Source organism: Camelina sativa, chromosome 16, assembly GCF_030686135.1.
Source record: "Camelina sativa cultivar CO46 ecotype springtype chromosome 16, ASM3068613v1".
NCBI lineage: Eukaryota > Viridiplantae > Streptophyta > Magnoliopsida > Brassicales > Brassicaceae > Camelina > Camelina sativa.
Window position 1 is genome coordinate 28,113,679 of NC_141895.1, and position 23,702 is coordinate 28,137,380.

General features: G+C 38.3%; 6 protein-coding genes and 1 pseudogene across 11 annotated transcripts; 3 read left to right on the forward strand and 4 right to left on the reverse strand.

The window, feature by feature from the left end:
- Positions 1–1,502: 1,502 nt before the first annotated feature.
- LOC104752462 (BRAP2 RING ZnF UBP domain-containing protein 2-like) lies at positions 1,503–4,672 on the reverse strand. The gene is made up of 12 exons (XM_087490945.1): positions 4,208–4,672; positions 3,977–4,092; positions 3,757–3,865; positions 3,520–3,643; positions 3,284–3,381; positions 3,090–3,196; positions 2,745–2,991; positions 2,597–2,650; positions 2,306–2,449; positions 2,132–2,196; positions 1,950–2,004; positions 1,503–1,865 (listed from the first exon to the last, which is right to left on the reverse strand). The coding sequence occupies exons 1-12, from the start codon at positions 4,433–4,435 to the stop codon at positions 1,731–1,733; spliced, it is 1,482 nt and encodes a 493-aa protein (XP_087347071.1). The 5' UTR covers positions 4,436–4,672; the 3' UTR covers positions 1,503–1,730.
- A 143-nt stretch (positions 4,673–4,815) lies between these two features.
- Positions 4,816–6,818, forward strand: LOC104752463 (pentatricopeptide repeat-containing protein At1g80550, mitochondrial pseudogene; annotated as a pseudogene). Of its 2 annotated transcripts, XR_015584158.1 has the most exons (2): positions 4,816–5,200; positions 5,329–6,818. The product of XR_015584158.1 is annotated as a pentatricopeptide repeat-containing protein At1g80550, mitochondrial pseudogene, transcript variant X2 (transcript). The 2 variants fall into 2 exon arrangements; XR_015584157.1 differs by having other exon boundaries at positions 4,822–6,818.
- Positions 6,819–7,199: 381 nt separating this feature from the next.
- Positions 7,200–10,367, forward strand: LOC104752464 (uncharacterized). The gene is made up of 9 exons (XM_010474606.2): positions 7,200–7,595; positions 7,683–7,822; positions 8,326–8,513; positions 8,600–8,890; positions 8,986–9,044; positions 9,134–9,170; positions 9,252–9,323; positions 9,414–9,735; positions 9,831–10,367. Exons 1-9 carry the CDS (start codon positions 7,457–7,459, stop codon positions 10,185–10,187), a joined length of 1,605 nt encoding a protein of 534 aa, XP_010472908.2. The 5' UTR covers positions 7,200–7,456; the 3' UTR covers positions 10,188–10,367.
- A 1,014-nt stretch (positions 10,368–11,381) lies between these two features.
- Positions 11,382–13,897, forward strand: LOC104752465 (protein NUCLEAR FUSION DEFECTIVE 4). Its single transcript, XM_010474608.3, has 3 exons — positions 11,382–12,016; positions 12,207–13,096; positions 13,193–13,897. Exons 1-3 carry the CDS (start codon positions 11,687–11,689, stop codon positions 13,656–13,658), a joined length of 1,686 nt encoding a protein of 561 aa, XP_010472910.1. The 5' UTR covers positions 11,382–11,686; the 3' UTR covers positions 13,659–13,897.
- A 70-nt stretch (positions 13,898–13,967) lies between these two features.
- LOC104752466 (uncharacterized) lies at positions 13,968–14,982 on the reverse strand. The gene has a single exon (XM_087490946.1). It carries the CDS (start codon positions 14,874–14,876, stop codon positions 14,286–14,288), a length of 591 nt encoding a protein of 196 aa, XP_087347072.1. The 5' UTR covers positions 14,877–14,982; the 3' UTR covers positions 13,968–14,285.
- Positions 14,983–16,313: 1,331 nt separating this feature from the next.
- On the reverse strand, positions 16,314–18,404 carry LOC104752467 (amino acid transporter AVT6E). Its single transcript, XM_010474610.3, has one exon. The coding sequence runs from the start codon at positions 18,083–18,085 to the stop codon at positions 16,589–16,591; it is 1,497 nt and encodes a 498-aa protein (XP_010472912.1). The 5' UTR covers positions 18,086–18,404; the 3' UTR covers positions 16,314–16,588.
- A 275-nt stretch (positions 18,405–18,679) lies between these two features.
- On the reverse strand, positions 18,680–20,901 carry LOC104752468 (uncharacterized). Of its 4 annotated transcripts, none has more exons than XM_010474613.2 (6): positions 20,619–20,901; positions 20,128–20,249; positions 19,385–19,470; positions 19,250–19,311; positions 19,043–19,128; positions 18,680–18,944 (listed from the first exon to the last, which is right to left on the reverse strand). In XM_010474613.2, the coding sequence occupies exons 2-6, from the start codon at positions 20,206–20,208 to the stop codon at positions 18,852–18,854; spliced, it is 408 nt and encodes a 135-aa protein (XP_010472915.1). In that variant the 5' UTR covers positions 20,209–20,249; positions 20,619–20,901; the 3' UTR covers positions 18,680–18,851. The 4 variants fall into 4 exon arrangements, with proteins under 4 accessions (XP_010472915.1, XP_010472914.1, XP_087349258.1 ...); XM_010474612.2 differs by having other exon boundaries at positions 20,128–20,246; positions 20,619–20,900; XM_087493132.1 differs by having other exon boundaries at positions 19,043–19,125; positions 19,247–19,311; positions 20,128–20,246; positions 20,619–20,895.
- Between the last annotated feature and the right edge of the window lie 2,801 nt (positions 20,902–23,702).

Consider the following 23,702-nt stretch of genomic DNA (forward strand, 5'->3'; position numbering starts at 1 on the left):
TAGTAGCTAAATGGGCCTTTTGAGATTTAATATGGCCCAAGCGTTTTTGTCGGTTTTGTGTTGTGCGGCAATCATTTTTCTTTTTCTTTTTGTTTTGTGTCTACTTATTTAAGAGAGACGAAGAAAAGGTACGGTTCCGTTACGTAGTTGGTTGGTTTCGCACGATTCTTCTCTGCTCTGATCTCCTGACTCTGGTGGGACGCTTTACAAATCTTCTTCTGCTTTTTTTTTCTTAAACAACTCTTTTAATTCTCCGCATTGAAAATTAGGATTCATCGGTTCTTGAATTATCTAATCTAATCATCCTCTTTCCATAACTTAGGGCTGTTTGTGCGTACGTGAGATTTTCCCAAGACTACCTAACGTCATCATGTTGAAGCAAGAAGACGAATACTGTGACATTGACCTAGTAATTGGATTTTATTTTTGATGAAACCCTAAGCCTCCATTAAAATGCTTATACTAATATTGGTTATATACTTTTTTTTTTAATAAAAGGGACTCGCTCCTCAAATATAATTAAGGTAAGTATATGATCTCTTTGTGCATGCATGTTGCAGAAAGAAATGGAGTCTACAAAGCCATTTGAGCTGAAAAAGGTCATTGTACAAACCAAAGAAGATGTGGACATGCGAGAAAGAAGGTGAAGGCGGAGAATGCAATCTTCTACATCAGCTTCAAAACTCGATGCGGTCGAGACTGCAAAGGTATCATAAGGAGAACAACTGATGGAGACCCGGAGCATATGTCCCTTGACCTCAAGTGTTTCATCTCATCATAATGTCGAACTAGATCTTTCTTCAGATGCTGTCTTTCATTAATCTTATTGCTTTTAATTAATGTTTGAATTTAAAAGTAAGTTCATGCATGATGCAAACAATAGTTATATGACTATTTCTGTTTGATTTTGACTTTGTGTACAACGTTGGTTTGTACTTTTGTACTACTAGCCCTGGTCGTGTTTTTCACCGGGAACCATAATGAATTTGCTATTGGGCATTTTTGATTTATGTTAGCCTAACTTATAATACGAAAACAGATGGGCAGTATAAAAGTCAACCCAAACATGACACGCGTGGTTATCGAACTGGGAAATCTCACCCACTCTCACAATGAGCGCGTCAACCGTTAGTAGTCATTAAAACTTTGATGTTTCCGTTACACAATCACAATTCAATGTTTTGGTAAATTAAAAAATCGAAGCTTTGATATCAAACTCAACTCCAATTTCGATTTTATTTTGTAACAATTTTACCACTTAACATATAGGTCTTTACAATTTGATAGACGGTATATTGTCAATACATACATATTATTAATGGTATAATTAAATTTTTAACCTTTAAAAATATATATGGGGATAATGAAATTTTCTTGGTTTAAAAGATTTTAACCTCAAATAGTTTTCGCTACTGGTTATTTCATGTTTATGATCTCATTTTCGATAGTCTCCAAAAACATTATAAATCTCTCAAGCTATATATACAACGATAAACATGATAGGTGCAAAAGTGCAAACACGATACTGAAATATGATATTAGCCACTGTATATAGACAAAGGTGGAGAATAAAGTTCCATCAGGTTTATACAAAACCCCCCAACATTTCTCTTAGATTCTCATAGCACACATAACATGAATGAATAGTTAAATCCAGTCACCCGCTGCCGTTTGCTTGAACTTTAGTCTACTAGACTTAATCTTTGAGTTTGAACCTTGATCTAACCTTTTCATCTGTCACTCTTCTTTTTACTTGCATCCCCAGACCCAGAGGAAGATGTATTGGTGGATATGGGCAAGACGGTACTGTCCTTGACCTCTGAGACCTCTCTCTCACCATCCATTTGGGCCATTAGTTTTCCAAGCTGAGAGTGTATATAACATAATTTAGTACGTGCTTTACTATATAACCAAGACGCCGGTCGTGTTGTCTATTGTTGTTTCTTTACCTGTTCCTCTAAGGCCTGAATCTTTTCATCCTTTGCCCGAACTGCCTTCTTCTCTCTAAATCAAAGGGAAGTTTCCATCAATGAAAAATAACACTCATTGCAAAGTATGTCACAACTGGACCCTAGTCTCACAAGCTAGAATATGCACAATGTCATGGAAATTGTGCTGGATAGATGAATACCTTTCTTCCATTTCTGCAATCTTGTTTCTCCATACGTCCTTATTTTTCACGAGATTTTCGTTCAACTACACATTATGAGAACAACAAGTCAATCCTCTACTGAAATGTAAGTAAATGTTGCTTTTGTAAATATGCCAAGAAGAAAAACTTTCAAAATAAAAGCTAGATACTCACGTCTTCAAGAAATTGCTTCTCTTTGACACATCTGTCACGCCTGGTTTGCAGCTTCTGCAGTCTCTGGCTTATTGCCTTGCTAGCAGCTTCAGAGACTTTCTGTTCCGTTTCCTCTTTCACATTTTGTAGCAACTTTTCAAAATACTAATAGGAGAGAGGAAACGAGGAAAAAAAAAACCAAGAAAAAAAAATCTCAATCCCTTTGGTAGACAGAACTAAAATCAGACAATGCAAACTTCAAGAGACTGGTAGTTATCGAGACCCCAAAAGGCAAATATGATGGGTGCTTACTTGTTTTTGATTCTCTAGTTGTGCCTGGAGAAGTTCGTTGTACTCACTAATGATCTGTGGTTTGAAAAAGAAAAATGACGAGACACTAAATTCAGTTAAAAATATAGTTGAGCACGAGGATGATAAAAACATGAAACAAAAGGACTACCATGTCCACTTTGCTGTTCAAGAGAGCATCAGTCATTCCACTGTCAGAATATTCACAGCTTCCACAACCATCCTTGCTCAGACTACCATGAGAATTCAACTCAACTAGCTTGCCATCCGTTTTGGATTGAATAAGCCGGTGAACATAATTGTCACCAGCATAATCCCAAACACGCTGTGTTTCAAGCTCAAGTGAATAGCAATGCTCTGTCTCCTCCCAATGCCTTCTGGCATGTCCTCCCTTGTACCTACGATAAATATATAACAAAGCAAATTGGTTAACTTTGAACAAACGAGACGGAAACATGTCTCCGTGCTGATTGCAAAAAAAAAAAGCAATCCATACCTCCCGCAGCCAACAACCCCACAGATAACACACATCCATAGATTTTCTGTTGTTTGGCAAACACAACATACTGAATTTTCAGGTTGCTGTTGGCAATATCGACAAACCTGAAAACAGAAACAACACCCCATAAAGATACATGAAGAAAACTGACACGAGATCAAAAAAACATGAAAATGCTAAAAGACCCTTACTGGACAAGAAGAATCTGGCCAATTAGAAATACACGAACAATGGAAGGAATGATTGCACATGGTTGTAAGGATGCCACCAGTGTCTTGGTCCAGTCTCTCTGAAACCAAACATAGCCAATAATACATGACACCAGAGATACTGTCAATCTTAGTACCAATACCTATATTTACACTTTCTAGAGCTAGACTAAGCCATATTTCTGCATAAGTTTGAATAATTAAGGTTAAGAATTTACCAAGACAAACTGGGCAAGTAGGCTGCTCTATCGGTCCAGCAGCAGAAGGCTGTGTATGGTCAATAGATCCACTATAACCGGTAAACTGAACATCTAGAGTAAAAAGCAGTCGACATACATCTTGCTGCACAGAGTTTGGCAGCAGCATATCAATCACAAAGATACAGTTGGTTTCATATTCAATGTAAATGTACAGCTCACACAGGATTGATTAGGATGTCTGAAACAAAAGCATACCTCGAGAGAATTGAATTGTTTCCCTCTAAAATGCTGGTAGAATGTATCGGTAGATTCCTGACTATCAAACCTTATCAAAATACTGTATCTATTTTCAATGCCATCATTCCTGTGAAGATCAAAAGCAAACTAACTCCTCACATCTCCCCATCCAAAGTATACATATCAAAACGAAATAGAACACAGCGCCATTAAGAGAATTTGATTCTTCCTTTTTTACCTGACGGTTCGCATCTCTAGTATGTGGTGAATGAAGGAGCCGCAGAACTGGCAAAAATCTGCATATGTCATATGGTTGGGCACCCCAAGAACGCAAACGAGAGGGTTCCTTCCAATCTTTAGGACAACAAAACGATTCCAGATTCAAACATATAATTCCGGTGGAAAATTCAATCGGAAGAATGAATACATCTCAGAGTGATTTGAATCATAAAAAGAGGGGAAATCTTACAGGGAGATTCGAGGAGGAGGAGGAGGAGGAGGAGGAAGAAGACGACGAAACGGCATCATCGGAAAATAGATGCATGACGCCGCGAGTCTCGCCGATTCTAGGGTTTCCAGAGGAAAAATGAACTGTCTGAGTCATATCGGAGAGAGACGATTCACCGGAAACGCTTGCAACCGGCGATGAAACGACCGATTCGTCACCGGCGATAACGGTTGAAGTTGAAGGCTTCATCAAGTCTTGCCGCCAAAGAAACGAGTCGACAGTTTCGTGCTTTTTACTAACTGCGGCGTCGAGACGGAGATCTCTCGCTCTCCCAATTATCCAATGATACTCTGACACGTCATTAACTTCACCAGGATATTTTATTTTTCGCGAGAAAACACCAAACCTTTCAGTGCGATCAAATTAGTCCCTTATATTTTTCCCGAGAAAACACTAAACATTTCAATGGGATCAAATAAGTCACTCAAACATCACGAAATTTGGTGATCATTAAAAAAAAAACATCACAGAGGCCAAGATGGGCCAATAAGAGGGATCCGTACATATTTTAGAAGAGATATCGGCCCAACTGTCCAAATACTAAAAACTCCACAAGGCCAATGTGTTGTAATCGATCGGGTCAAAAACATGATTACGGGTTTTAAAACGGGTATTCGGGTCAAGATAAACCCTAATTTCGTCTTTTGAAAGCGGAGAGGGGGAAAATTAAAAAAAAAAGAGGGAACAAGAGGATGCTATTGTTGCGGCGATTCAATCGAGTTCGGATTGCTTCTCCTTGCTCCGTTCGGCTTCTATCTGGAATCCCCATTTCAGATGAGAAGCTTCGATGTCAGGAAGAGGATCATTCCATTTACGATCAGAAAACAGTATGCGACGCGCTCACATGTTACAGCAACGATTGGCAAAAAGCGTTGGAGTTTTTCAATTGGGTCGAGAAAGAATCCGGATTTAGACATACCACCGAGACATTCAATCGGATGATTGACATTCTGGGTAAGTATTTCGAGTTCGAAACTTCTTGGGGATTGATCAACCGGATGGTCTTAAACCCGGAATCTGTTCCGAATCATGTTACGTTTCGTATTGTCTTTAAGCGTTATGTGACGGCTCATCTTGTTCAGGAGGCTATTGATGCGTATGATAAGTTGGATGGTTTTAATCTGAGAGACGAAACATCTTTTTATAATCTGGTCGATGCGCTTTGCGAGCATAAACATGTGGTCGAAGCTGAGGAGCTTTGTTTTGGGAAGAATGTGATGATGATTGGTAATGGTTTTCGTGTTAGTAATACAAAGATTCATAATCTGATTCTTCGTGGCTGGTCTAAATTGGGATGGTGGGGTAAATGCAAGGAGTATTGGGAGAAGATGGACTCTGAAGGTGTTGCTAAGGATTTGTTTTCGTATTCTATTTACATGGATATTATGTGCAAGAGTGGTAAACCCTGGAAAGCTGTGAAGTTGTTCAAGGAGATGAAGAGTAGAGGGATAAAGCTCGATGTGGTTGTGTATAATACTGTGATCCGCGCCATTGGAGTCTCTCAAGGTGTTGAATTTGGTATCAGGGTGTTTCGAGAGATGAGGGAAAGAGGCTGCGAGCCTACCGTTGCGACGCATAACACGATCATTAAACTTCTGTGTGAAGACGGGAGGCTGAGGGATGCGTATCGGATGCTTGATGATATGTCTAAGAAAGGAGGATGTCAACCTGATTCGATTACTTATATGTGCCTCTTTGCCCGTCTGGAGAAACCGAGTGAGATCCTTAGCCTGTTTGGGAGGATGATAAGGAGTGGAGTGAGGCCCAAGATGGATACTTATGTGATGCTGATGAGGAAGTTTGAGAGATGGGGATTTCTTCAGCCTGTTTTACATGTGTGGAAGACGATGAAAGAGTCTGGGGATACTCCTGATTCAGCTGCTTATAACGCTGTGATTGATGCTTTGATTCAGAAAGGAATGTTGGATATGGCTAGGGAATATGAGGAGGAAATGATGGAAAGAGGGCTATCTCCAAGGAGAAGGCCTGAGTTGGTAGAAAAGTCATTGGACGAAACGCTGGTTGTAGATAATAGATAACTCTATTGAAGAAACAGAAACTCTTTGGTTATGTGTTAGAAAAACAGACATGAAGCGGTAGAGGTAGCATCTGGTGATATGCGTCCTGTATTGAAGAAATCTCCCCAAAGGTATATCATCTTTGCCATAAATTGCACACGTCTCTCCTCAAAACTGAGGAGGAAACACTGAGGTTCATTGAGAGGATTTTGAGGAATTTGGTGGGTGGTGTGTGTCAAAAACCATAATCTTAATATTGGATTTTGGAAGATGTGATGGTTTGTCTCTTAGGATGTAAGTTGAAGAGAGATACAGCGACTTGTCAAGAGTCAAGACTCTTCTCACGGTGAATTTTCTAGTTTGCACTTGTTTTGATCATCTATTCATACTCTTGGAAGTTGGAAATGCAGGATGGAGCAAGCCGATAAGTGAAGAAACCATCAGACTTGAGCGAAACAGTTTTATTGTATTTGAAATTTTTTGAACTAAAGAATAGGACAGGACACATGAATACATGATCATATAAAAAAATGCCAACAATTTATTCTCTTAAATTTTAAGAAGGAAAAATGCCACGGGCATAAATAAGTCGGTACCAGAACCAGACGATGATTAATGTGAATTTTCAGTTTTCTAAAAAAAACTAATAGTCGACGCTGAACAAAATATGCCATCCAAATATTCAACTCCATTTTAATTGTAACTAATGCCATTCTCCGTTTCTGAGGAATCCAAGTCGACGCTGAACAAAATAGGGATATATACATATTCAACAAATTTCATTTTCAAAATTTATGATTTAGTCGGATTTTTAATTTGTAGACAATGGATTTCACATTTTTACATTTTTACTGAGAAGAGAAACCGCGTGGACTGTTTTAATTTGTTTTATTTTCCTTTCTATTACATATGGAGTTTGAAGAGTAATTAATATAGGCTATAAAAAACACTAAAAGTAACAATGGATGGAGAAAAAAATGAAAAGAAAAAAATCTAAATAAGGGAACAGTATCGTTTCATCTTCTTAATCCTTGATTTCCTCAAGAATTAAAAGATTCTTATTCATACGTTTGATCTTTTGATAGATAAAACCCTTTTTTTTAGATTTTCAGAAATTAGGAACGCAAACCAACCCAAAAAAAAAAACAAAAACAAAACAGAGATTTTTTTTTTATTTTTTGTAAGAAGGATAATGGTTTATAGCGAAACGCCGTCGTATCATGGTCACCGGCGTCTCCTTCTGATCGCCGTTGTGCTTCTGATCTCGTCGAGTTTGGTTTCTTCTTCTTCTTCTTGTCACCATCGTCGTCCATCTTCAACCTCATTACTAGGTTCGTCACTTTCCTTTTTTTTTTTTTTAATAATGATCACAAAACAATACTGTATTTGTTTACGAATTTAAAGAAAATGATTTTTAGGAGTGAGGAGGCAAATTTTGGAAGGAGGGAATGTTGGGACATTGGTGTTAGCCGCGGAGAGGACACGGCGACCTGACCCTCTCAACCATTTCAATATGTATTCCGATGGTTGGAACGTTACCAATCCTCATTACATCGCCGTAAGTTTTTTAATTCATTTCCCTTATGTTTCTATTTCAATATTCAAAATGTCTAATTGAATCTTCGATAATATGTAAGAGGAACAGCTGATGTAAAATTAGAAAAAATGGTTTTAAGGAACAGCCACTATACATACTTGATTATATGATGAACTGCCTCAAAACCCTTATATCCTAGAGACGTTTAGACTATTAAATTTGAGTTAGGGTAAGTCTTGTAGAAAGAGATAGTTTCAGGCAAAAAACAAAAGTAAGGAGAAATATGAGGGGTAAACCGTAATATGATTCGAGTTAACGAAAAGTTTTGAAACGTTTATTAAATTAAGTAACTAGCAAGTGAGTAGGCTTTGGGGAAATCATGTTAATAATAATAGTACCGGGCCAAAATTGAACTAAAGAAAAATCTAATGTTCGTTGTAGGAATGAGCAATTTAGTAGCACGAAAACATAAAAATCCCATCCGACACCAAAATTTCTTAATGATTGATAAGTTTCTTGTTCAGTCCGTTGGATTTTCTGCAGTGCCATTCATAGTCATAGCCATCGTCTGGTTCGTATTGCTCGGACTCTTCCTCGTCTGCTCATGCCTCTGTTGTTGCTGCTGCGGCTGTGGCCGCCGGAACTACGGCTACTCTCGCGTCTGCTACACCCTCTCTCTCGTCTTCCTCCTGCTTTTCGCCATCGCCGCCGTGTAAGCTCCAATTAAATCCCATTTACTGGTTGTTACTTCAATCAAATTTTGAGTAATTTCAAAAGAGAGATGTTGTTTGTGTTCAGGATTGGGTCTGCGATGCTGTACACTGGGCAAAACGAGTTCTACGGTAGTGTAGAGAAGACTTTTATGTACATTGTGAAACAAGCAACTGGAGTTTTGACTAAGCTTACGAGCTTATGGGACTCGATTCAATCTGCTAAAGACATTCAGCTCGATGGCCATAACCTGTTTCCTCCCGAGTTTAGAGGTAACATCGATCATTTCAACAACATGATCAAGATGTCTAACATCACTTACCCTGACCGTGTCGCTAACCAGACTATTCGTTATCTCACGGGTGCACTCAACCCTGTGTAAGTATTCACTAGCCAGACGCCTTGCGTCACAAGTTAAATTATATTGAAGCTCTGTTTGATTGATTATTGAACTTCAAATTCGTTTTCTTCAGGAGGTACGTGTTAAACGTGATTGCTGGTGTTATGCTTTTAGTTGCATTCCTCGGCCTCTGTAAGTCCCAATCATCTTTAAATTGAACTTATTTTGATCTTAATACTATAATTGATTGTATTGTATCTGTTTTTTTTTGTCTGAAACAGTGTTTTCGTTCTGTGGACTGCGAGTTCTTGTCTACCTGTGAGTTACACTTACACTACCGTTGTCATATTATATATCATATGCAGATGTAATGGTTATAATGAATGTTTTAATTATCAGATTGGTAATTCTGGGTTGGATTCTCGTCACAGCAACAATCCTCCTCAGTGCCGTCTTCCTCGTTTTCCACAAGTAATCAAAACTTTTTCATCATCACTTGATCTAGCTAACCAAATATCTTTCTTTTTTCCGGATTCGAACTAATGATGGTAGTTAAAACAGTGTGGTTGCGGACACGTGTATGGCTATGGACCAATGGGTGCATGATCCAGCGGCAGATTCGGCATTGAGCCAACTTCTTCCATGTTTAGATCCTAAAACCATTGGAGAGACTTTGGATATAACCAAGATTATGACTGTTACGGCCGTTGACATGACCAATGCGTACACGGTCAACGTCAGCAACCATGAGTTCCCACCTAATGTTCCTTTCTACCACAACCAGTCCGGTCCACTCGTTCCTCTTCTCTGTAACCCGCTTGACCAAAATCATAAACCGCGACCTTGTGCTCCTGACGAAATCCTCCTAGCCAATGCTTCTCAGGTAAAATACATATAAACTAAAACACATTTTCCCACGAGTGATAAAATGTTAACGTTGTTAGGCTCAATTTTTTTTTTTAATGTTTTGGTAAATAGGTTTACAAAGGTTATATGTGCCAAGTGAACGCAGAAGGAATATGCATAACGCAGGGTAGGTTAACTCCAGCTTCATACGACCAGATGATGGGTGCGATAAACGTCGGGTTCACTTTGGACCATTACGGTCCTTTCTTGGCTAGTATAGCGGACTGTACTTTCGTCCGAGACACCTTCAGAGACATAACGACCAAGAACTGCCCTGGACTCAGTATCACCAGCCAGTGGATCTACGCAGGACTCGCCTCGCTCTCTGGTGCAGTCATGTTCTCACTTATCTTCTGGTTGATTTTCGTCAGAGAAAGACGTCACCGATCTCATACCAAAAAGTCTATGATCCAGATGAATAGATTTTAATTTAATTACTGGAGCCAGCACATACTATTGAGTGAGCCCATCATACTGTCACCTCTTCTTCTTTTTTTTTTTTTTCTGAAAACGTCAATGGTATGCTTTTAAAAATAAAATCGTATAGAATGAATTTGTTTGAACCTTTTTTTATATGTTACTCAGTGAGGAATTTACAAATTTAACAAACTGATTTAGGATAATAACTTCATTAGGTAGCTATTGATGTTTCTTTTGACTGGTTTGGAAAATATTAACTTATATGACTGTTTTTTTTTTCCAGTTTATCTACGTATATTGATTGAGGTGAGAAAAAAACATGTTGAACAATTCTATGGTCGATATGACTAGCTTAGCAGTGTAGGTTTCAAAAAAGTAAAGCCATTTAATGATTTTGAGAAAGAAACGTCGTCGTCGGACCCCTTAATTAAATGTAAGTAAGATTACGACTAGTTGGGCATGAAACCATACCTTATCATGGACCATGGTACGACGAATGTAATATTCTCACGTGTACTATCTGTATGTGTGCATCGACGCCGGTGCAGAACTAAGTCATGTCCCTGCCGTTCAGCTTTCAAATTATTAGTATTTTTTCACTCGAAATCGAAACAGGTAAGATATTTTTTTGCGTATTAGTTAGGGTCAATAATAGCGTCAAAACAAAAACAAAACAAAACAAAACAAAAAAGTTAGGCTCCCATTCTGATATATTATTGTCAGTGTCACCGAATAAAATCTTAGATTTATTGGTCTCGATGCTCTGTGTGAATCCTTTCCTAGGAAGGATATACTTGTATACATCGTAAATAAAAAAGTTTGTGGAGTATAATAAAGTAATAGAGAAATGGGATCGTTAAGATCAATGCCACAATACCTAAAGTCATGCATCGGGCCGTCCACGGGGGACGAAGGCATAGTCAAATGATCTCACGTGTTGCAAGCACCATATCTTAACAAAACAACAATTTTATTCAGTTTCGCTTACATATATATTATACACACTACAATAATATACAAATTCAGAACAATGCAAAATAAATCCTATGTCTTTTTGGAAAAAAAAAAAAAGAACATCCAAAAAGACAACAATAGTATTTGATTGGTTATAATGCACTTATAGCTGAAGTTCGAAGATTTTTATATACTGATTTTAAGCCAAAAATACCATTAAGAATAAAACAAAAATTAGGTTGTCATATTGGAATACTATGAATTTTCTTGGAATTTTTTAAAAGAGTTAAACATTGTTTGTTTTGAAAAGTAATGTTAATAAAAACCTCTTGCGAATCACGCTTTTGTTCTCGAATTGATAACACTTTACAAAATTAAAATAATATTGAAGATGTACTTAAAGGCTTTTATATAGAAGGGAAACACACCAAACAATAAAGTGAAAGAAGAGAGTGAGTGATTCATCTCCTCTGTTTATTGCATCATTCATTGCTTTAAAAGCAAAGCAGAAGAAAGAGAGAGAGAGAGAGAGATTAGATAGATCGGAGGAGGAGATGACGAAGCTGGCGGAAAAATCGGGAAGCCGACCACCGTGGGTAGGATTAGCGGCAGCCGCGTGGGTTCAGACGTCGGCAGGAAGTGGTTCGACGTTCCCGCTTTACTCATCGGCTCTCAAATCGGTTTTGGGATTTAGCCAGCAACAGGTCACCATCCTCGGCGTCGCTTGTGATCTGGGTGAAAACATGGGCCTACTTCCAGGCTACGCCAGTAACAAGTTTCCTCCTTGGTCGATGCTCCTCATCGGCGCTTCCTCTTGTTTCCTTGGCTTCGGTGTTCTTTGGCTCTCCGTCAGCCAAATCGTTCATGGTTTGCCTTTCTGGCTGGTAAGATCAACTCCACCATCTTTCTAATCATCATAAACCCTAAGATTTGCATCAAAATGTCGATTAGTGTGTGCCCTTTGTATCAAGTTTAGATCTTTTAGTGTTATACTATTAGTTGTCTCATCGATCAGATTTATAAACTATATGTCATTGAACTCACAAGACTAGGTATTGTTGTTGTTGATGACAGCTGTTTATTGCTCTAGCTATAGCCACCAATAGCAACTCATGGTTCGGTACAGCATCTCTTGTCACCAATATGAGAAACTTTCCTTTGAGCCGAGGCCCTGTGGCTGGACTTCTCAAAGGCTATATTGGGATCAGTGGTTGTGCATTTACTGTTTTGTTCAGCATGGTGCTTCACCATTCTGCTACTAATCTGCTTTTGTTTCTTACGATTGGCATCCCCGTGATTTGCTTAACTGTCATGTATTTCATCCGCCCCTGTATTCCGGCTACCGGTGAAGACCCTTCTGAGCCCATGTATTTCGCTTTTCTGCTTGCCACTAGTATAGTTTTTGCTGCGTATCTTGTTGTGACGACTGTATTGAGTGAGGTGTTTATACTGCCAAGCATACTCAAATACGTTCTTGTGGCTATCATGGTGTTGCTTTTGTTGGCACCTCTTGCGGTTCCCATCAAGATGACACTTTTCCGTACGAATGCCAAGAGCTCTCCACTGGGTTCGTCAGACAGTCTAGCCAAAGAAGAAGGTACCCATGAAGAGCCGTTGCTGACACCTTCTACCTCAGCTTCAAACCTTGGACCTATCTTTGAGGGAGATGATGAGTCGGATATGGAAATACTTCTCGCTCAAGGAGAAGGTGCAGTGAAGAAGAAGAGAAAACCAAGGAGAGGTGAGGATTTCAAGCTTGACCAAGCTTTTGTTAAGGCAGATTTCTGGCTCCTTTGGTTTGTCTACTTCCTCGGCATGGGTTCAGGCGTTACAGTCTCCAACAACTTGGCACAGATCGGATTAGCTTTTGGTATCAAGGACACCACAATTCTCCTCTGCCTCTTCAGCTTCTTCAACTTCATAGGCCGTCTTGCTTCAGGTGCCATTTCTGAGCACTTTGTAAAGTAAGCATCTCTCTAATCTATTTTCCCAAACGAATCTCTCTGTTTCTTTGTGGCAAAGAAACCTGACTCATACGATTCTCCTTTTTTGCCTCTTAGGTCAAGAACGCTTCCAAGAACACTATGGATGGGAGCCGCGCAGCTAGTAATGGTGTTCACATTCCTGCTCTTCGCCACGGCTAGCGACCTCACCATTTACGTTGCGACTGCTCTGATCGGGGTAGCCATGGGGTTTCAGTTCTTGTCTATCGCCACCATCTCGGAGCTATTTGGTCTCAGACATTTTGGAATCAACTTCAACTTCATACTCCTGGGAAACCCGCTTGGTGCAACCATATTCTCGGCCTTTCTCGCCGGACACATCTATGATAAGGAGGCTGAGAAGCAAGGGAATATGACCTGCCTTGGTCCCGACTGCTTCCGAGTAACGTTTTTGGTTCTAGCCGGAGTTTGTGGGCTTGGAACTCTGCTGAGCATTATTTTGACGGTGAGAATTCGCCCGGTATATCAAGCTCTGTATGCTTCTGGCTCTTTCCGGTTGCAGCCGCAATCAACAGGTCATTGATATATCCAGAGCACCAGAAGAGACTGTCTAGACGAAAGAATATATAATATAAATCATAGATGCTGTTATCTAATTTTCATAATTAATAGGCTCATATTGTATCATGCTGCATATTTTTTTTTTGTTTGGATTTGTATTCTAAGATTTGTGTTATTCGTCTATAACCGGCCAAAAACCGGTTGGAAGAACCTATTTGTATCGGCTTCTTGATGTGGTTGTAATGTTGTTTTGTGTCTACAGTTTGATGTTTGTGTTACGACAGTTACTGATCCAACTTTAACAGATAAAAACGGAAACAAGAGACACAAGTAAGCAACCTCTTGTGTTTAGATATTAAAATTGCAATGAAATTTACACATCTTTACAACTTACAACATATGACTTTGTTCTCAAGACTTTAAAGAACAAAGCCAAAGACTAAATGAAAAGGCAAATAAAGGGGAAAAAAGAGAATCATTCTTAAGTATATAATTGTTAATCAACAAAACTAATCAGCCTAACAAACATATAATCACACACTCGAACTCAGATCAGTGATGGAAGAACCCGAAAAAAAAAAAAAAAACCGCATTCCTCACCATCATCATCATAGAGAAACTGAAAAACAAAAGGAGTAGTTTGGAGATCTCAAGTGGGTTTGAGGTTCTGAAACATAGAATCCCATTTAATATCTTCAACATCTTTGTTACCCCAATAAGTATCATCGTCGCAGCAATCGGAAACCTTGGGATTGGTGAAGCTATGGAGCCTACATGGCAGAGGAGGAGGAGGAGGAGTCCCATTCGTCAACAGAAGTCTCTCTTCCTTTCCGCTATTAATGCTAGACATCGCCGATCTCTTCTTCCTCTTCAGCAACGCTCCTTTCCAATATCTCCCGTTCCCGTTGCTGCTGGACACAACCACGAGTGCCCGAGACGACTCCTCTCGTCGGATCCAGGCCCGGACGTACTGGGAGAAGCATTTCCCGGTCTTCTTGATCGCAGTCAAGACTCTGAAGATGGAACGAGCAGTGAGCGGAGAATGTTTTCGATCACGGCGAGCTAGCTTCAAGATCTCGAGGCGGTGTTTAGCGATTGAGATCCCCATGCTCTGGAGAAACTCGTGGTTGAAGTAAGCGATGTCCTCGTACTCGAGCTCGTTGTTTGAGAAAGAGAGACCGTACTCGTAGATAAGAGAAGCTTCGAGACTCGTCCTCGAGAGCCATGAGAACCAATCCATTGTAGTTATGAGATTTTTTTTTTTGAATCTGAAGAAGAAGAATGATAGTATTGGGTGAGAGTGTGTTGTTGTGGTTTGTGAAGAAGGTAAAGTCGTTTTAAGTACATATATAGAGAGATGGTTGGGGGTTTGTTTTTGACTTTAAAGAAAAAGGTAACGGGGCTTACTTGGTAAGGTGGGTGAACGGATGGACTAAAGTAGACCAAAGTGAAAAGTAAGGGTCAAAATCAGAAAAATAAAGAAGTTCACACATCTTTTTTTACCATTGAATCAAAAAAAACGAAAAAGAATTGTAAATTTGTAACACATGGAGATGACTAGTGTGTGTGGGTGTGTCCATTAATCACGCTGTGGGGAAATGGAGCATATAATGCTTTTTTGCTTCTTTTTTTCTGGATCACTATCTCTATTGTTCCATTTGCTTCTTCGAATTATAAACAAAAAAAAAAACCAACACAAATCTGCTTTCTCTTCGTTACATGTAATTAATCTACTAAATAGTTAGTATTATCTTCGTTGTTAGGTCAACTAATGATAACAAAAATAAACTACTATGAAATTTTAAAATCACCTTCTCTAGTCAACTAATTTTTTTTTTTTTGTATTAATTCGTATATACATTATAGTTATTATTATTTTATTACTTAAAGAGTCAATGAACACAAATCCATTATTTATGATTATCCTCAGTTTGGCTTTTTGAATCAAGGGAGAAGATAAATTATTATTGAGCTTTTAAGAGACTATGCAAGCCATTATTATCGGAATGCTGTGATTACAAAGACATGGACACTAGTAGTAGTAGTGGATGCAATCATGGATATATTCGTCAATCACAATCAGAATTATTCGTTAAAAATATATACATGATCAACAGAAGACATGATCGGTGTGATCACGGGTCATGCGCATGTGGAATTTTTAAAGTAATGCTTCATATGCACTTACCAGCCACTAGCTTCCACTTCTATCTTCGGTTTGGCCACATTATGCTATAATGTTTTAAGTCTACTGATTAATGATTTAGTGCCCCCATGGATTTACACATAAAGTAGGAGGAAATATACATGTAACAGAATAATCTGAAACTAAAAAAATAAATTAGAAGATTTATTGCTCAAACAACCGAAGCAAAATACTAGTAGTACTGTATAATCATATGATACTCCACGGGTGATCAATCTTGTTAGTACCTTTTCTGGTCCCGAATCAAAGGTGCATTTAAGTTGGGTCTTAGATCTTTAATGATGACTTTTAAGTCCAAGTTAAGTTTCGTTTACTTTGCTTTAATTTCAATAGTACACCATCAGTCTCGATGCTTCAAATCATTCTAACAAGTAACAACCACCCTACCTCAAAGTTCATCGGTATATCTAATCGATTAACACCATTCCCAAACGATCCAAGGATATACTAGTATATAAGGAGAAAAGAAACTTGCCAGATAAAGGAGATTGTTAATTAAAAAAAAAAACAGAAAAAATGCGTATACATGTAATAATATATCATAAGAATCTGGTTCGTATACATAGAGAATTCACAAACCGGAAATCTTTGAGGCTTTAGTCTGAACCAAACGCCATTGATTGAGAGATCCTAAAGGTGCTGCATGTAGCTGTCGCAAAACTGAAGATTTCCGGTTCGGTATTGGACTGAGAATCTTTGATTTGTATAAAAATCTACAAGATCCTGAAAAAAACTTGCTAATAGTATCAATCTGATTTGCTCCTGAGGCTGTATATATTGCCAAGGGTTCCAACAATGCTAACCACAATGGCCAAGATTAGCATCAACCACGACACAGATCTTTCGACGAGGCTTAATGTATTGCTCTGTTTCCCTAACCGTAATGCGATAAGAGCAGGGAATGTAAAACCAAGCGAAACTGCTGATGTTGCGCCTGTGAATTTGAAAGCTGTCCATATATTTGGGATCATCGTTGAGCCAATGTAAATAAGAGCCAGCAAGACCACAGTTAGCCCAAATGATCTCTTTTTGCTTTCGGATAGAGGAGGCGATCCTTCAAACAGTAAGGTATTGACAGTTTCTCTCAAGGAGAAATGGATCACGGGGAAGACGAGCACTAGATGTAGAATGTAGCCGATTCTGACAATGTAGTTCACCGCAGAGCTGAAACGGATACCGAGATCTTGATCAAAGTTGGTCAAGATGTCTGATTCGGTGTCCTGGCCGAAGAGGAGATAACCCGATATAGCAGTTGAAGCATAGACAACAACACAAATGGCTGTTGTGATTCTCCCAACTCGGTTCATCTTATGAGGTGATCGGCCTTCGAGCTCGTTATAGATCGGCTGGACATTGAAGTGACAAACGTAAGCGTTGGACATAATGGGAATGACAACAAGGAGATCCAAGATTGCCTTTTTGGAACCAAAATCAGGAGTCATCCTAGGAGGGTCGATGGTTCCTTCGATGAGCTTAATGGTGGCGACAGCAAAACAGACAACCACAAAGACAACAGCAAGAGCAACAGAAGCAGCTGATGTAACGCTCAAGGAATCAATCTTGTTCAAAGCACAGAGAGGAGCCAAGAAGATGACCATAACAATCAAAATCAAAACTTTACGGTGATCCCAGAAACCATTCCCTAACCATTGATCCAAAACCCCAATGTGATGAAGAGAACCAGACATGACGTCCCCCATAATAATCAGATAAACAACGAGGACACCACCGTTGTTGACAATGATACAAATCTCGGACAAAACCCTAGCGGTTTTGCCCAATGCGGATTGAACAACCTCGCCGTAAGATCTGGACTTGTAAAGAACGGCAAATCTAACGAGGAGCTCAACACTAATCTCAGACAAGATGGCCATGAGGATAATCAAAACAAACCCTAGAACCAAGCCGAGGACTTTCATGGTGGCGGGCAATGCCATGATCCCGGCGCCGATAATAGAGGTGGTGAGGTTAAAAACGGCACCGTAGACACCAGATCCTTGATTGGATGATGATGACTTGCCATGAACGAGTGGATAAGCAGAGATATCGAAATCGAGATCATCATCACCTTCTTCATCGCCGGCACCGTTGCGGAGGGTATCGTCAAAATCGTTAACGAAGCTTTCTTCGTCAGAAGCAAGCAACTTGTTTCTGGGCTTTCCAGGGATTCCATTATTATCATTAGATGGTTTCTGTAACTCAACGTAAGAAGTTTTGGAGATCACAGAGTAACTGCTATCCATTCGCCAGATCTGATGTAAAACTCCCCTCTTTGATTTGATTTTTTATAAATTTCAGGGATTGAGAGATTACAAACACGAGAGATCCAAGAAGACGAAGAAAGAAGAGACTTTTCTTATTCTGGACCAAAGAGAGAAAGAAAGAAAGAGAGATTGTTCAAAAAACAATCAAATCTGCTGAAAATCGGATTAAGGGTCAACGTCTCAATTGGTCGTCGTTCCTGCCTCGTCGGCGATGTAGAAAGAGAGAGAGAGAGAGATTTGTTTTTGGGAGGTAAGAGGTAACTTCTATCTTACTATTGGTCCTTTTACTTCACACGTCGTGCCCCTCTTTATTCAATTTAATACTAATACGTAAATCCTTTTTTCTTTACTTCTTTAATTGCAGATTAGCAATTAAAGTTTCACATCAAAACTTAGGTTAGGCGTTCAATCGCATTTTTCTTTTTTAGGGTCAAATTAAAACCCAACAGATATTTTCCCAAACAAAGAAACATTTGAAAAGTCTTGTTTACTTGGTTAAGAAAGAGACATGTATGTTATGTAGCTCGTTTTCCCCATAGACTGAAAAGAGAGACTTAATAATAAGAAACCAAAGATGAAATTATGGGGTTGGATTGAATGGATCATTACGAGGAATCCCATTATCATAATGTTGCTTGCAAGTTAGAAATAACATAAATCCAGGCACTCAACAAGACAACGTGAAACAACATATGGATATAAGAAAATTGGGCACTGGACCTCTTCCACCAAATCTCCGTCTTCTCTACAGATACTTTCTTGCAAGTGCACGTACTTTGGTGTCAAAATGTGTCGATGTTATCCGAGAACCGGGCAGATACAATGGGTTCAGAAGAATCTGCATTAACATACGATTTTAATTATGGTGACTAAACCGCAATGAATCAGGACAGAATTAACAACTGCGGATTCACCAGCAATCAATTAAAATTTTACCTTTATATAAAGCTCATGCACCTCCTGGAAGAAGCTCTTGATTCCGTCTTCGTTGCGTGAATCATGAAGGAGCATGAGTCGGGTATGTATTGATTAGTTAAGGAAGAGACAAACATTTAGAACTGGAGATGAATCCTAACAACAAAAGTCAACATACCAATCTGACACTACTTTAAATGAATGAATCAGAACAAGAAAAAAGGATATGGCCTGCGGTAACATAGACTGACACAACCAGATCGTTAAACCTGTCAACTGACTTCAAGAACCTGAAGTCATATATGACAATGAGATGAAATCCTTCAAAATATAATCAAAAATTTCACAAGGGACCTTACTTACATGGCACTTGTAGTCCATGCTAGGTCTTGGACAACATCTAATGCTGCATGTAATATAAATTGGTGCAACTGAGCAGCATCTTCTCTCTACCAAATGGAGAGAATGGTGTAAGAGACTGATATGCAACTTATCATCTAGACCACATACCAATTGCTATCATAGTTGAAAACATATATCTACTAGCTAGATGAAGAAGATAAAAACACACATAAAACAGAAAAACTTCCATTGTTAGTTAAGATAGGATAATCAACATATGTAGAAAACTACGATTCAAGCTGGCCAACAGCGAAAGATACAGAGAAAAAGGTAAACCAGAAACCAATTAGTCATGTAATCAGCAACGGACAATCTTAGATATCTACGTTTTTAAGAATTATCTAGTTAGAAGAAGGCCTGCCCGATAGGTTATGTAAAAGTAAAACAAGGTAAAACATCCCTTCACCAAAAATAATTTAAACAAGGGAAATAGCAACCCTTCATATCACCAAATGAATAAACCACAGTGACAATCAAATTCACTTCTCCTATACATTTCCATGGTAAGTGATCTTTGCACCTCTTCTGCTACAGTTTCAAAAGAGTAAAACTAGGACCACTAAACCAAAGTCGAAAAGAAGGAGCAGGAAGTATTTGAGTGTCTATCATCATGTTAAAGATTGGGAACATGGATGCAAATACTTGAGGAGGAGAATGGAGCAAAACTAATACAGAAGAGAGAAAGTGGGAGTAAGAAAATGTACTTTGGCAGCAGATCCAACTTCAGCTTCATAGATGGGAATATCATTGCGACCCACAATTATAAAACAGGCAGTGCTAGCCATTCAATCCCCCCGCGTCTCCAAATAGAAGAAACTGGATCCTACTATATACAAAATCAAAATCATGTTGGCTCTTATAAGCCTAAACTTATGATATATATATCCACGACATTGCAAAATTCCATATCCTAAGGCATAATAACCACTCCTGATCCAGAAACTAGAGCTATTTCGACCAGAGATTGAAGAAGGATAAAAGAAGAGAAACGTTGTTTCCACTTAAACCAACAACTCTCGTTTCAGATGTGTGAAATTAGGGCTTCTTCTCGTCACAACGATCAAGTCAAATTTACAAACAATCAAACAAAGTCGTATATCTAGATATGTATTAAATTCCCGAAAAATAGAGTGTAAAGTTTCGATTGAAGAGAGATCGACAACAAACATAGGTAACTACTTCAATCGACACGAACCTTGGGAAAAGGGAGGAAACGAGAGGGACGGAGAGCGATGCAGAAAGCTTGAGGGGAATTCAACCAAACGAGATCTAACGCGAAATGTAGAAGATGGAGAAAAAAATTCCACTGATCTCTAACGCGACGCGATGATATGAATCACCAATTCTTCAGAAATCAGAAGATCGCCGCCGAGTACAACGCTGGAAAATTCAGAGTGTCGTTGTTTCTTACTTGTTAGAGAGGAAGGAAGGAAGGAAAGGAAGGAAGGAGAAAGATCAACAACGAGTTTGTTGGGGCCGTCTCTGTTCCTTATTGTGTGGGCTTTAAAGCCCATTCTATCCATATTCGAATGGTTTGATTTGATGTATTAAATTAGACAGCATTTTTAATTTAATTTTTCTTTAATCGCATAGTTCAAAATAATACAGATTGAATCCTTTAAGATTTCCTAAAGTGAATTACAAAAATCTTCTTATTTACAGAAAATAAAAATAATTTACCTTATACTGTTATTCATTCATCCTAAAAAGAGATTATTATCCTTTTAGTTCTCTATTAAAAGAAAATTCCAATTTTTTACATACGGATTGATGTTTTTCTAATATGTTTCCTGTTCGAACAATTCAAAGGTCAAACCTTTTACGTAGTAAATAAGTAAGAAAGTATATTTTAAGAAATATTTAGGAACATTTCAAACGTCTGGGAAACTTTGATAATTGGCAATTTATCAACCGAAGCGGCGTTGGAAACATTTTATTAAAAAAAAATGGAGAAAAAAAAAGAATAAACGAATTAAAAAAACAATATTGCATGGTGTTTGTTGTCGTCGTCGTCATAAGGGATAAGAGCAAAAAAAAACCAAACGAATTCAATTTCCCAAAAACAATATTGGAAATTAGTCTATCTATCTACATTTATATTTTTATATTCGTTATAATTATAGAGGGCTTTTAAAATACACACAGTTGCAAATCCTAATAATAATTATTGGCTTCGGAAATTCAGAAAAAGCAACACAATTTATATAATAAATAATAAATAATAAATGGGGGCAAGGAAAGAGGGACACAATCAGAACCGACAACTTCTCCCAGAAAGCAATCTCAATATATCGCACTTTAATTAACCGCAATATGATAGTATTAATTAGAAAGAAGCTCACGAGAGAAATTGAAGAAATATGTACTGTTAGGTTAGGAGTATAAAAATAGCAAAGCAATGAAGCTTTTTAAAAGAGGAGCAAAAACATACACATCTCATAAGTGGAAAGCAACCAATAAGCGACCACCCATATTATGTCCCTTCCCTTCTCATGTACGTTCTTTGTTTTTTTTTTCTTTTCTTTACTTTTTCGTTTATTACTAATCAATCAACTTCTGTTTTTCCAAATTTCAAAGAACCAACCCCTCGATGATAAACAAAACAAATTACAACCATGTTTGAATTAGCCAATAAATAATTGTTCTAGTTTCCCAACACTGCGCTTTTATACTTGGTGGAGTTTACTTGATTTATGAACATACATACTCACTAGTCACTGCTACTATTATTTGACACTATTTTCCTTCACATTCGTTAAATATATTATTTTAAACCAATTTCTTTGATCAACTGAGCTATAATATAGCTCACTATGTGTAAAAACGTTTTGTGTGCTCTATATTTAAACTAAATTAATATGAATTTAAAATTACTACAAAAATCTTGTCTTAAAAAAAAAAAGTATGCGACCTCAATTATATTTGATGTTGTTTTTTATTTGAATTTATTTTATAGCATTTTTTTTTTTTTTGTCAACAATTTATTTTATAGCATCGTGAATGATTAATTCTAAGTTCCCTTGTAAGAATCTCCCGTTCAATAGACAGACGACCGCCAGATGGGACCAACGTGCACAGCTTTTTGGCCGGAGACTTTAAAAATAAATATATATATTGAAAGATGCACTGAACACTGACCACCATTCACTTCTCCATCTTTTTGTTGGAACTACAATTTTGACAACATAGTTTAGCCATCTATCCGGTAAATTTTCCGGTGATGTCCATCATCGGAATGACCGGTTTAAGGACTCTTTGGATTCCTTGTAATGAGCACTATAACATAGCGTAGTTACTTGTCAAAATCGTTGTTATAATGAATGAGAAGTGGTTAGCTTGAGATGAGTGACCGTTACGCAAACCACACATGCCTTTGTGTCGTATCAAACTGAGCTCGAGTTTGGGTCTTGGTTAATGGGCCTTTAGGTCCAACAAGATATGTCGTTTTGCATAATGAAGTCGAGAGTTGAAATCTTATCAACTCCACATGGAAGAGTTAGTCGTTCCGGAAATCTCACTAACATGTGATACTCGGGCGCGTCTTCAGCTCACCTCAACTCCCCGATATCTCAGTCCACGAGCCCAGATTTTGTGGAGAGCATCTCGTCGTTCTCTCCATATAAATACAGAGCTCTCTCGTTCATTGTTTCATACACTTGCGAAGAAACAAAACTCAAAACAGCAAAAGTCCAACTCTCTCTCACTCATCTTTCTCTCTCTAAGAAACATAAGTGTTATCAAGAGTGTATCGTTGAGCCAACGTTCGTTTGAGTCCGAAATCAAGTGCTGTGATTTGGGCTCGTCTCGGTTGTATCCTGGGATCCATGTACTCACTAATCCGCCACACTGCGGGAGCTACTTTGGGTTAAGGAAAAAGATCATATCTCGCCTCCGAGAATCTATTCTTTCTTTATCGTTTTACATAGGCATCATATTCGTTATCTAATATATTTGGATTTTCGCGGTCCTACAGTCTTAACCCAAAGTAAAGATTCGTTTTCTACATATAGTTTAAAACGGATCTTACGACGCGAACAGTTGATAAACGATTAATGCCGTAGTGTAATCGATTTGTGAATGTTTATGTGAAGGCCTTCGGGTTGTATTTCGCAAAACTTCACTACAAGATTCTCGAGATTCTAAAACAGTTTCCATGAAGACCATGCATGTGGTAGTTTCGTGAAACAGTTCTTCGAGCAATCAAAAATTGTTTTTTCTACAATAGCTTTATTGCAAACGTGTTATAACGTTCTATAAAGCTATCTACAGAAAATAATTA

Bases quoted from the DNA above. Each gene is read 5' to 3' on its own strand.
- LOC104752465 (XM_010474608.3), top strand. From the start codon at position 11,687: ATGACGAAGCTGGCGGAAAAATCGGGAAGCCGACCACCGTGGGTAGGA. The intron at 12,017-12,206 runs GTAAGATCAACT...TGTTGATGACAG, and splicing joins ATGGTTTGCCTTTCTGGCTG to CTGTTTATTGCTCTAGCTAT. The intron at 13,097-13,192 runs GTAAGCATCTCT...TTTGCCTCTTAG, and splicing joins ATTTCTGAGCACTTTGTAAA to GTCAAGAACGCTTCCAAGAA.
- LOC104752466 (XM_087490946.1), bottom strand. From the start codon at position 14,876: ATGGATTGGTTCTCATGGCTCTCGAGGACGAGTCTCGAAGCTTCTCTT.
- LOC104752467 (XM_010474610.3), bottom strand. From the start codon at position 18,085: ATGGATAGCAGTTACTCTGTGATCTCCAAAACTTCTTACGTTGAGTTA.
- LOC104752462 (XM_087490945.1), bottom strand. From the start codon at position 4,435: ATGAAGCCTTCAACTTCAACCGTTATCGCCGGTGACGAATCGGTCGTT. The intron at 3,866-3,976 runs GTAAAAAAGGAA...TGATCTTCACAG, and splicing joins CTAGAGATGCGAACCGTCAG to GAATGATGGCATTGAAAATA. The intron at 1,866-1,949 runs GTAAAGAAACAA...ATACACTCTCAG, and splicing joins TTCAGGCCTTAGAGGAACAG to CTTGGAAAACTAATGGCCCA.
- LOC104752468 (XM_010474613.2), bottom strand. From the start codon at position 20,208: ATGGCTAGCACTGCCTGTTTTATAATTGTGGGTCGCAATGATATTCCC. The intron at 19,471-20,127 runs GTACATTTTCTT...TCCATTTGGTAG, and splicing joins AAGTTGGATCTGCTGCCAAA to AGAGAAGATGCTGCTCAGTT. The intron at 19,312-19,384 runs GTAAGTAAGGTC...ATATGACTTCAG, and splicing joins GCATGGACTACAAGTGCCAT to GTTCTTGAAGTCAGTTGACA.
- LOC104752464 (XM_010474606.2), top strand. From the start codon at position 7,457: ATGGTTTATAGCGAAACGCCGTCGTATCATGGTCACCGGCGTCTCCTT. The intron at 9,045-9,133 runs GTAAGTCCCAAT...TGTCTGAAACAG, and splicing joins AGTTGCATTCCTCGGCCTCT to TGTTTTCGTTCTGTGGACTG. The intron at 9,324-9,413 runs GTAATCAAAACT...TAGTTAAAACAG, and splicing joins GTCTTCCTCGTTTTCCACAA to TGTGGTTGCGGACACGTGTA.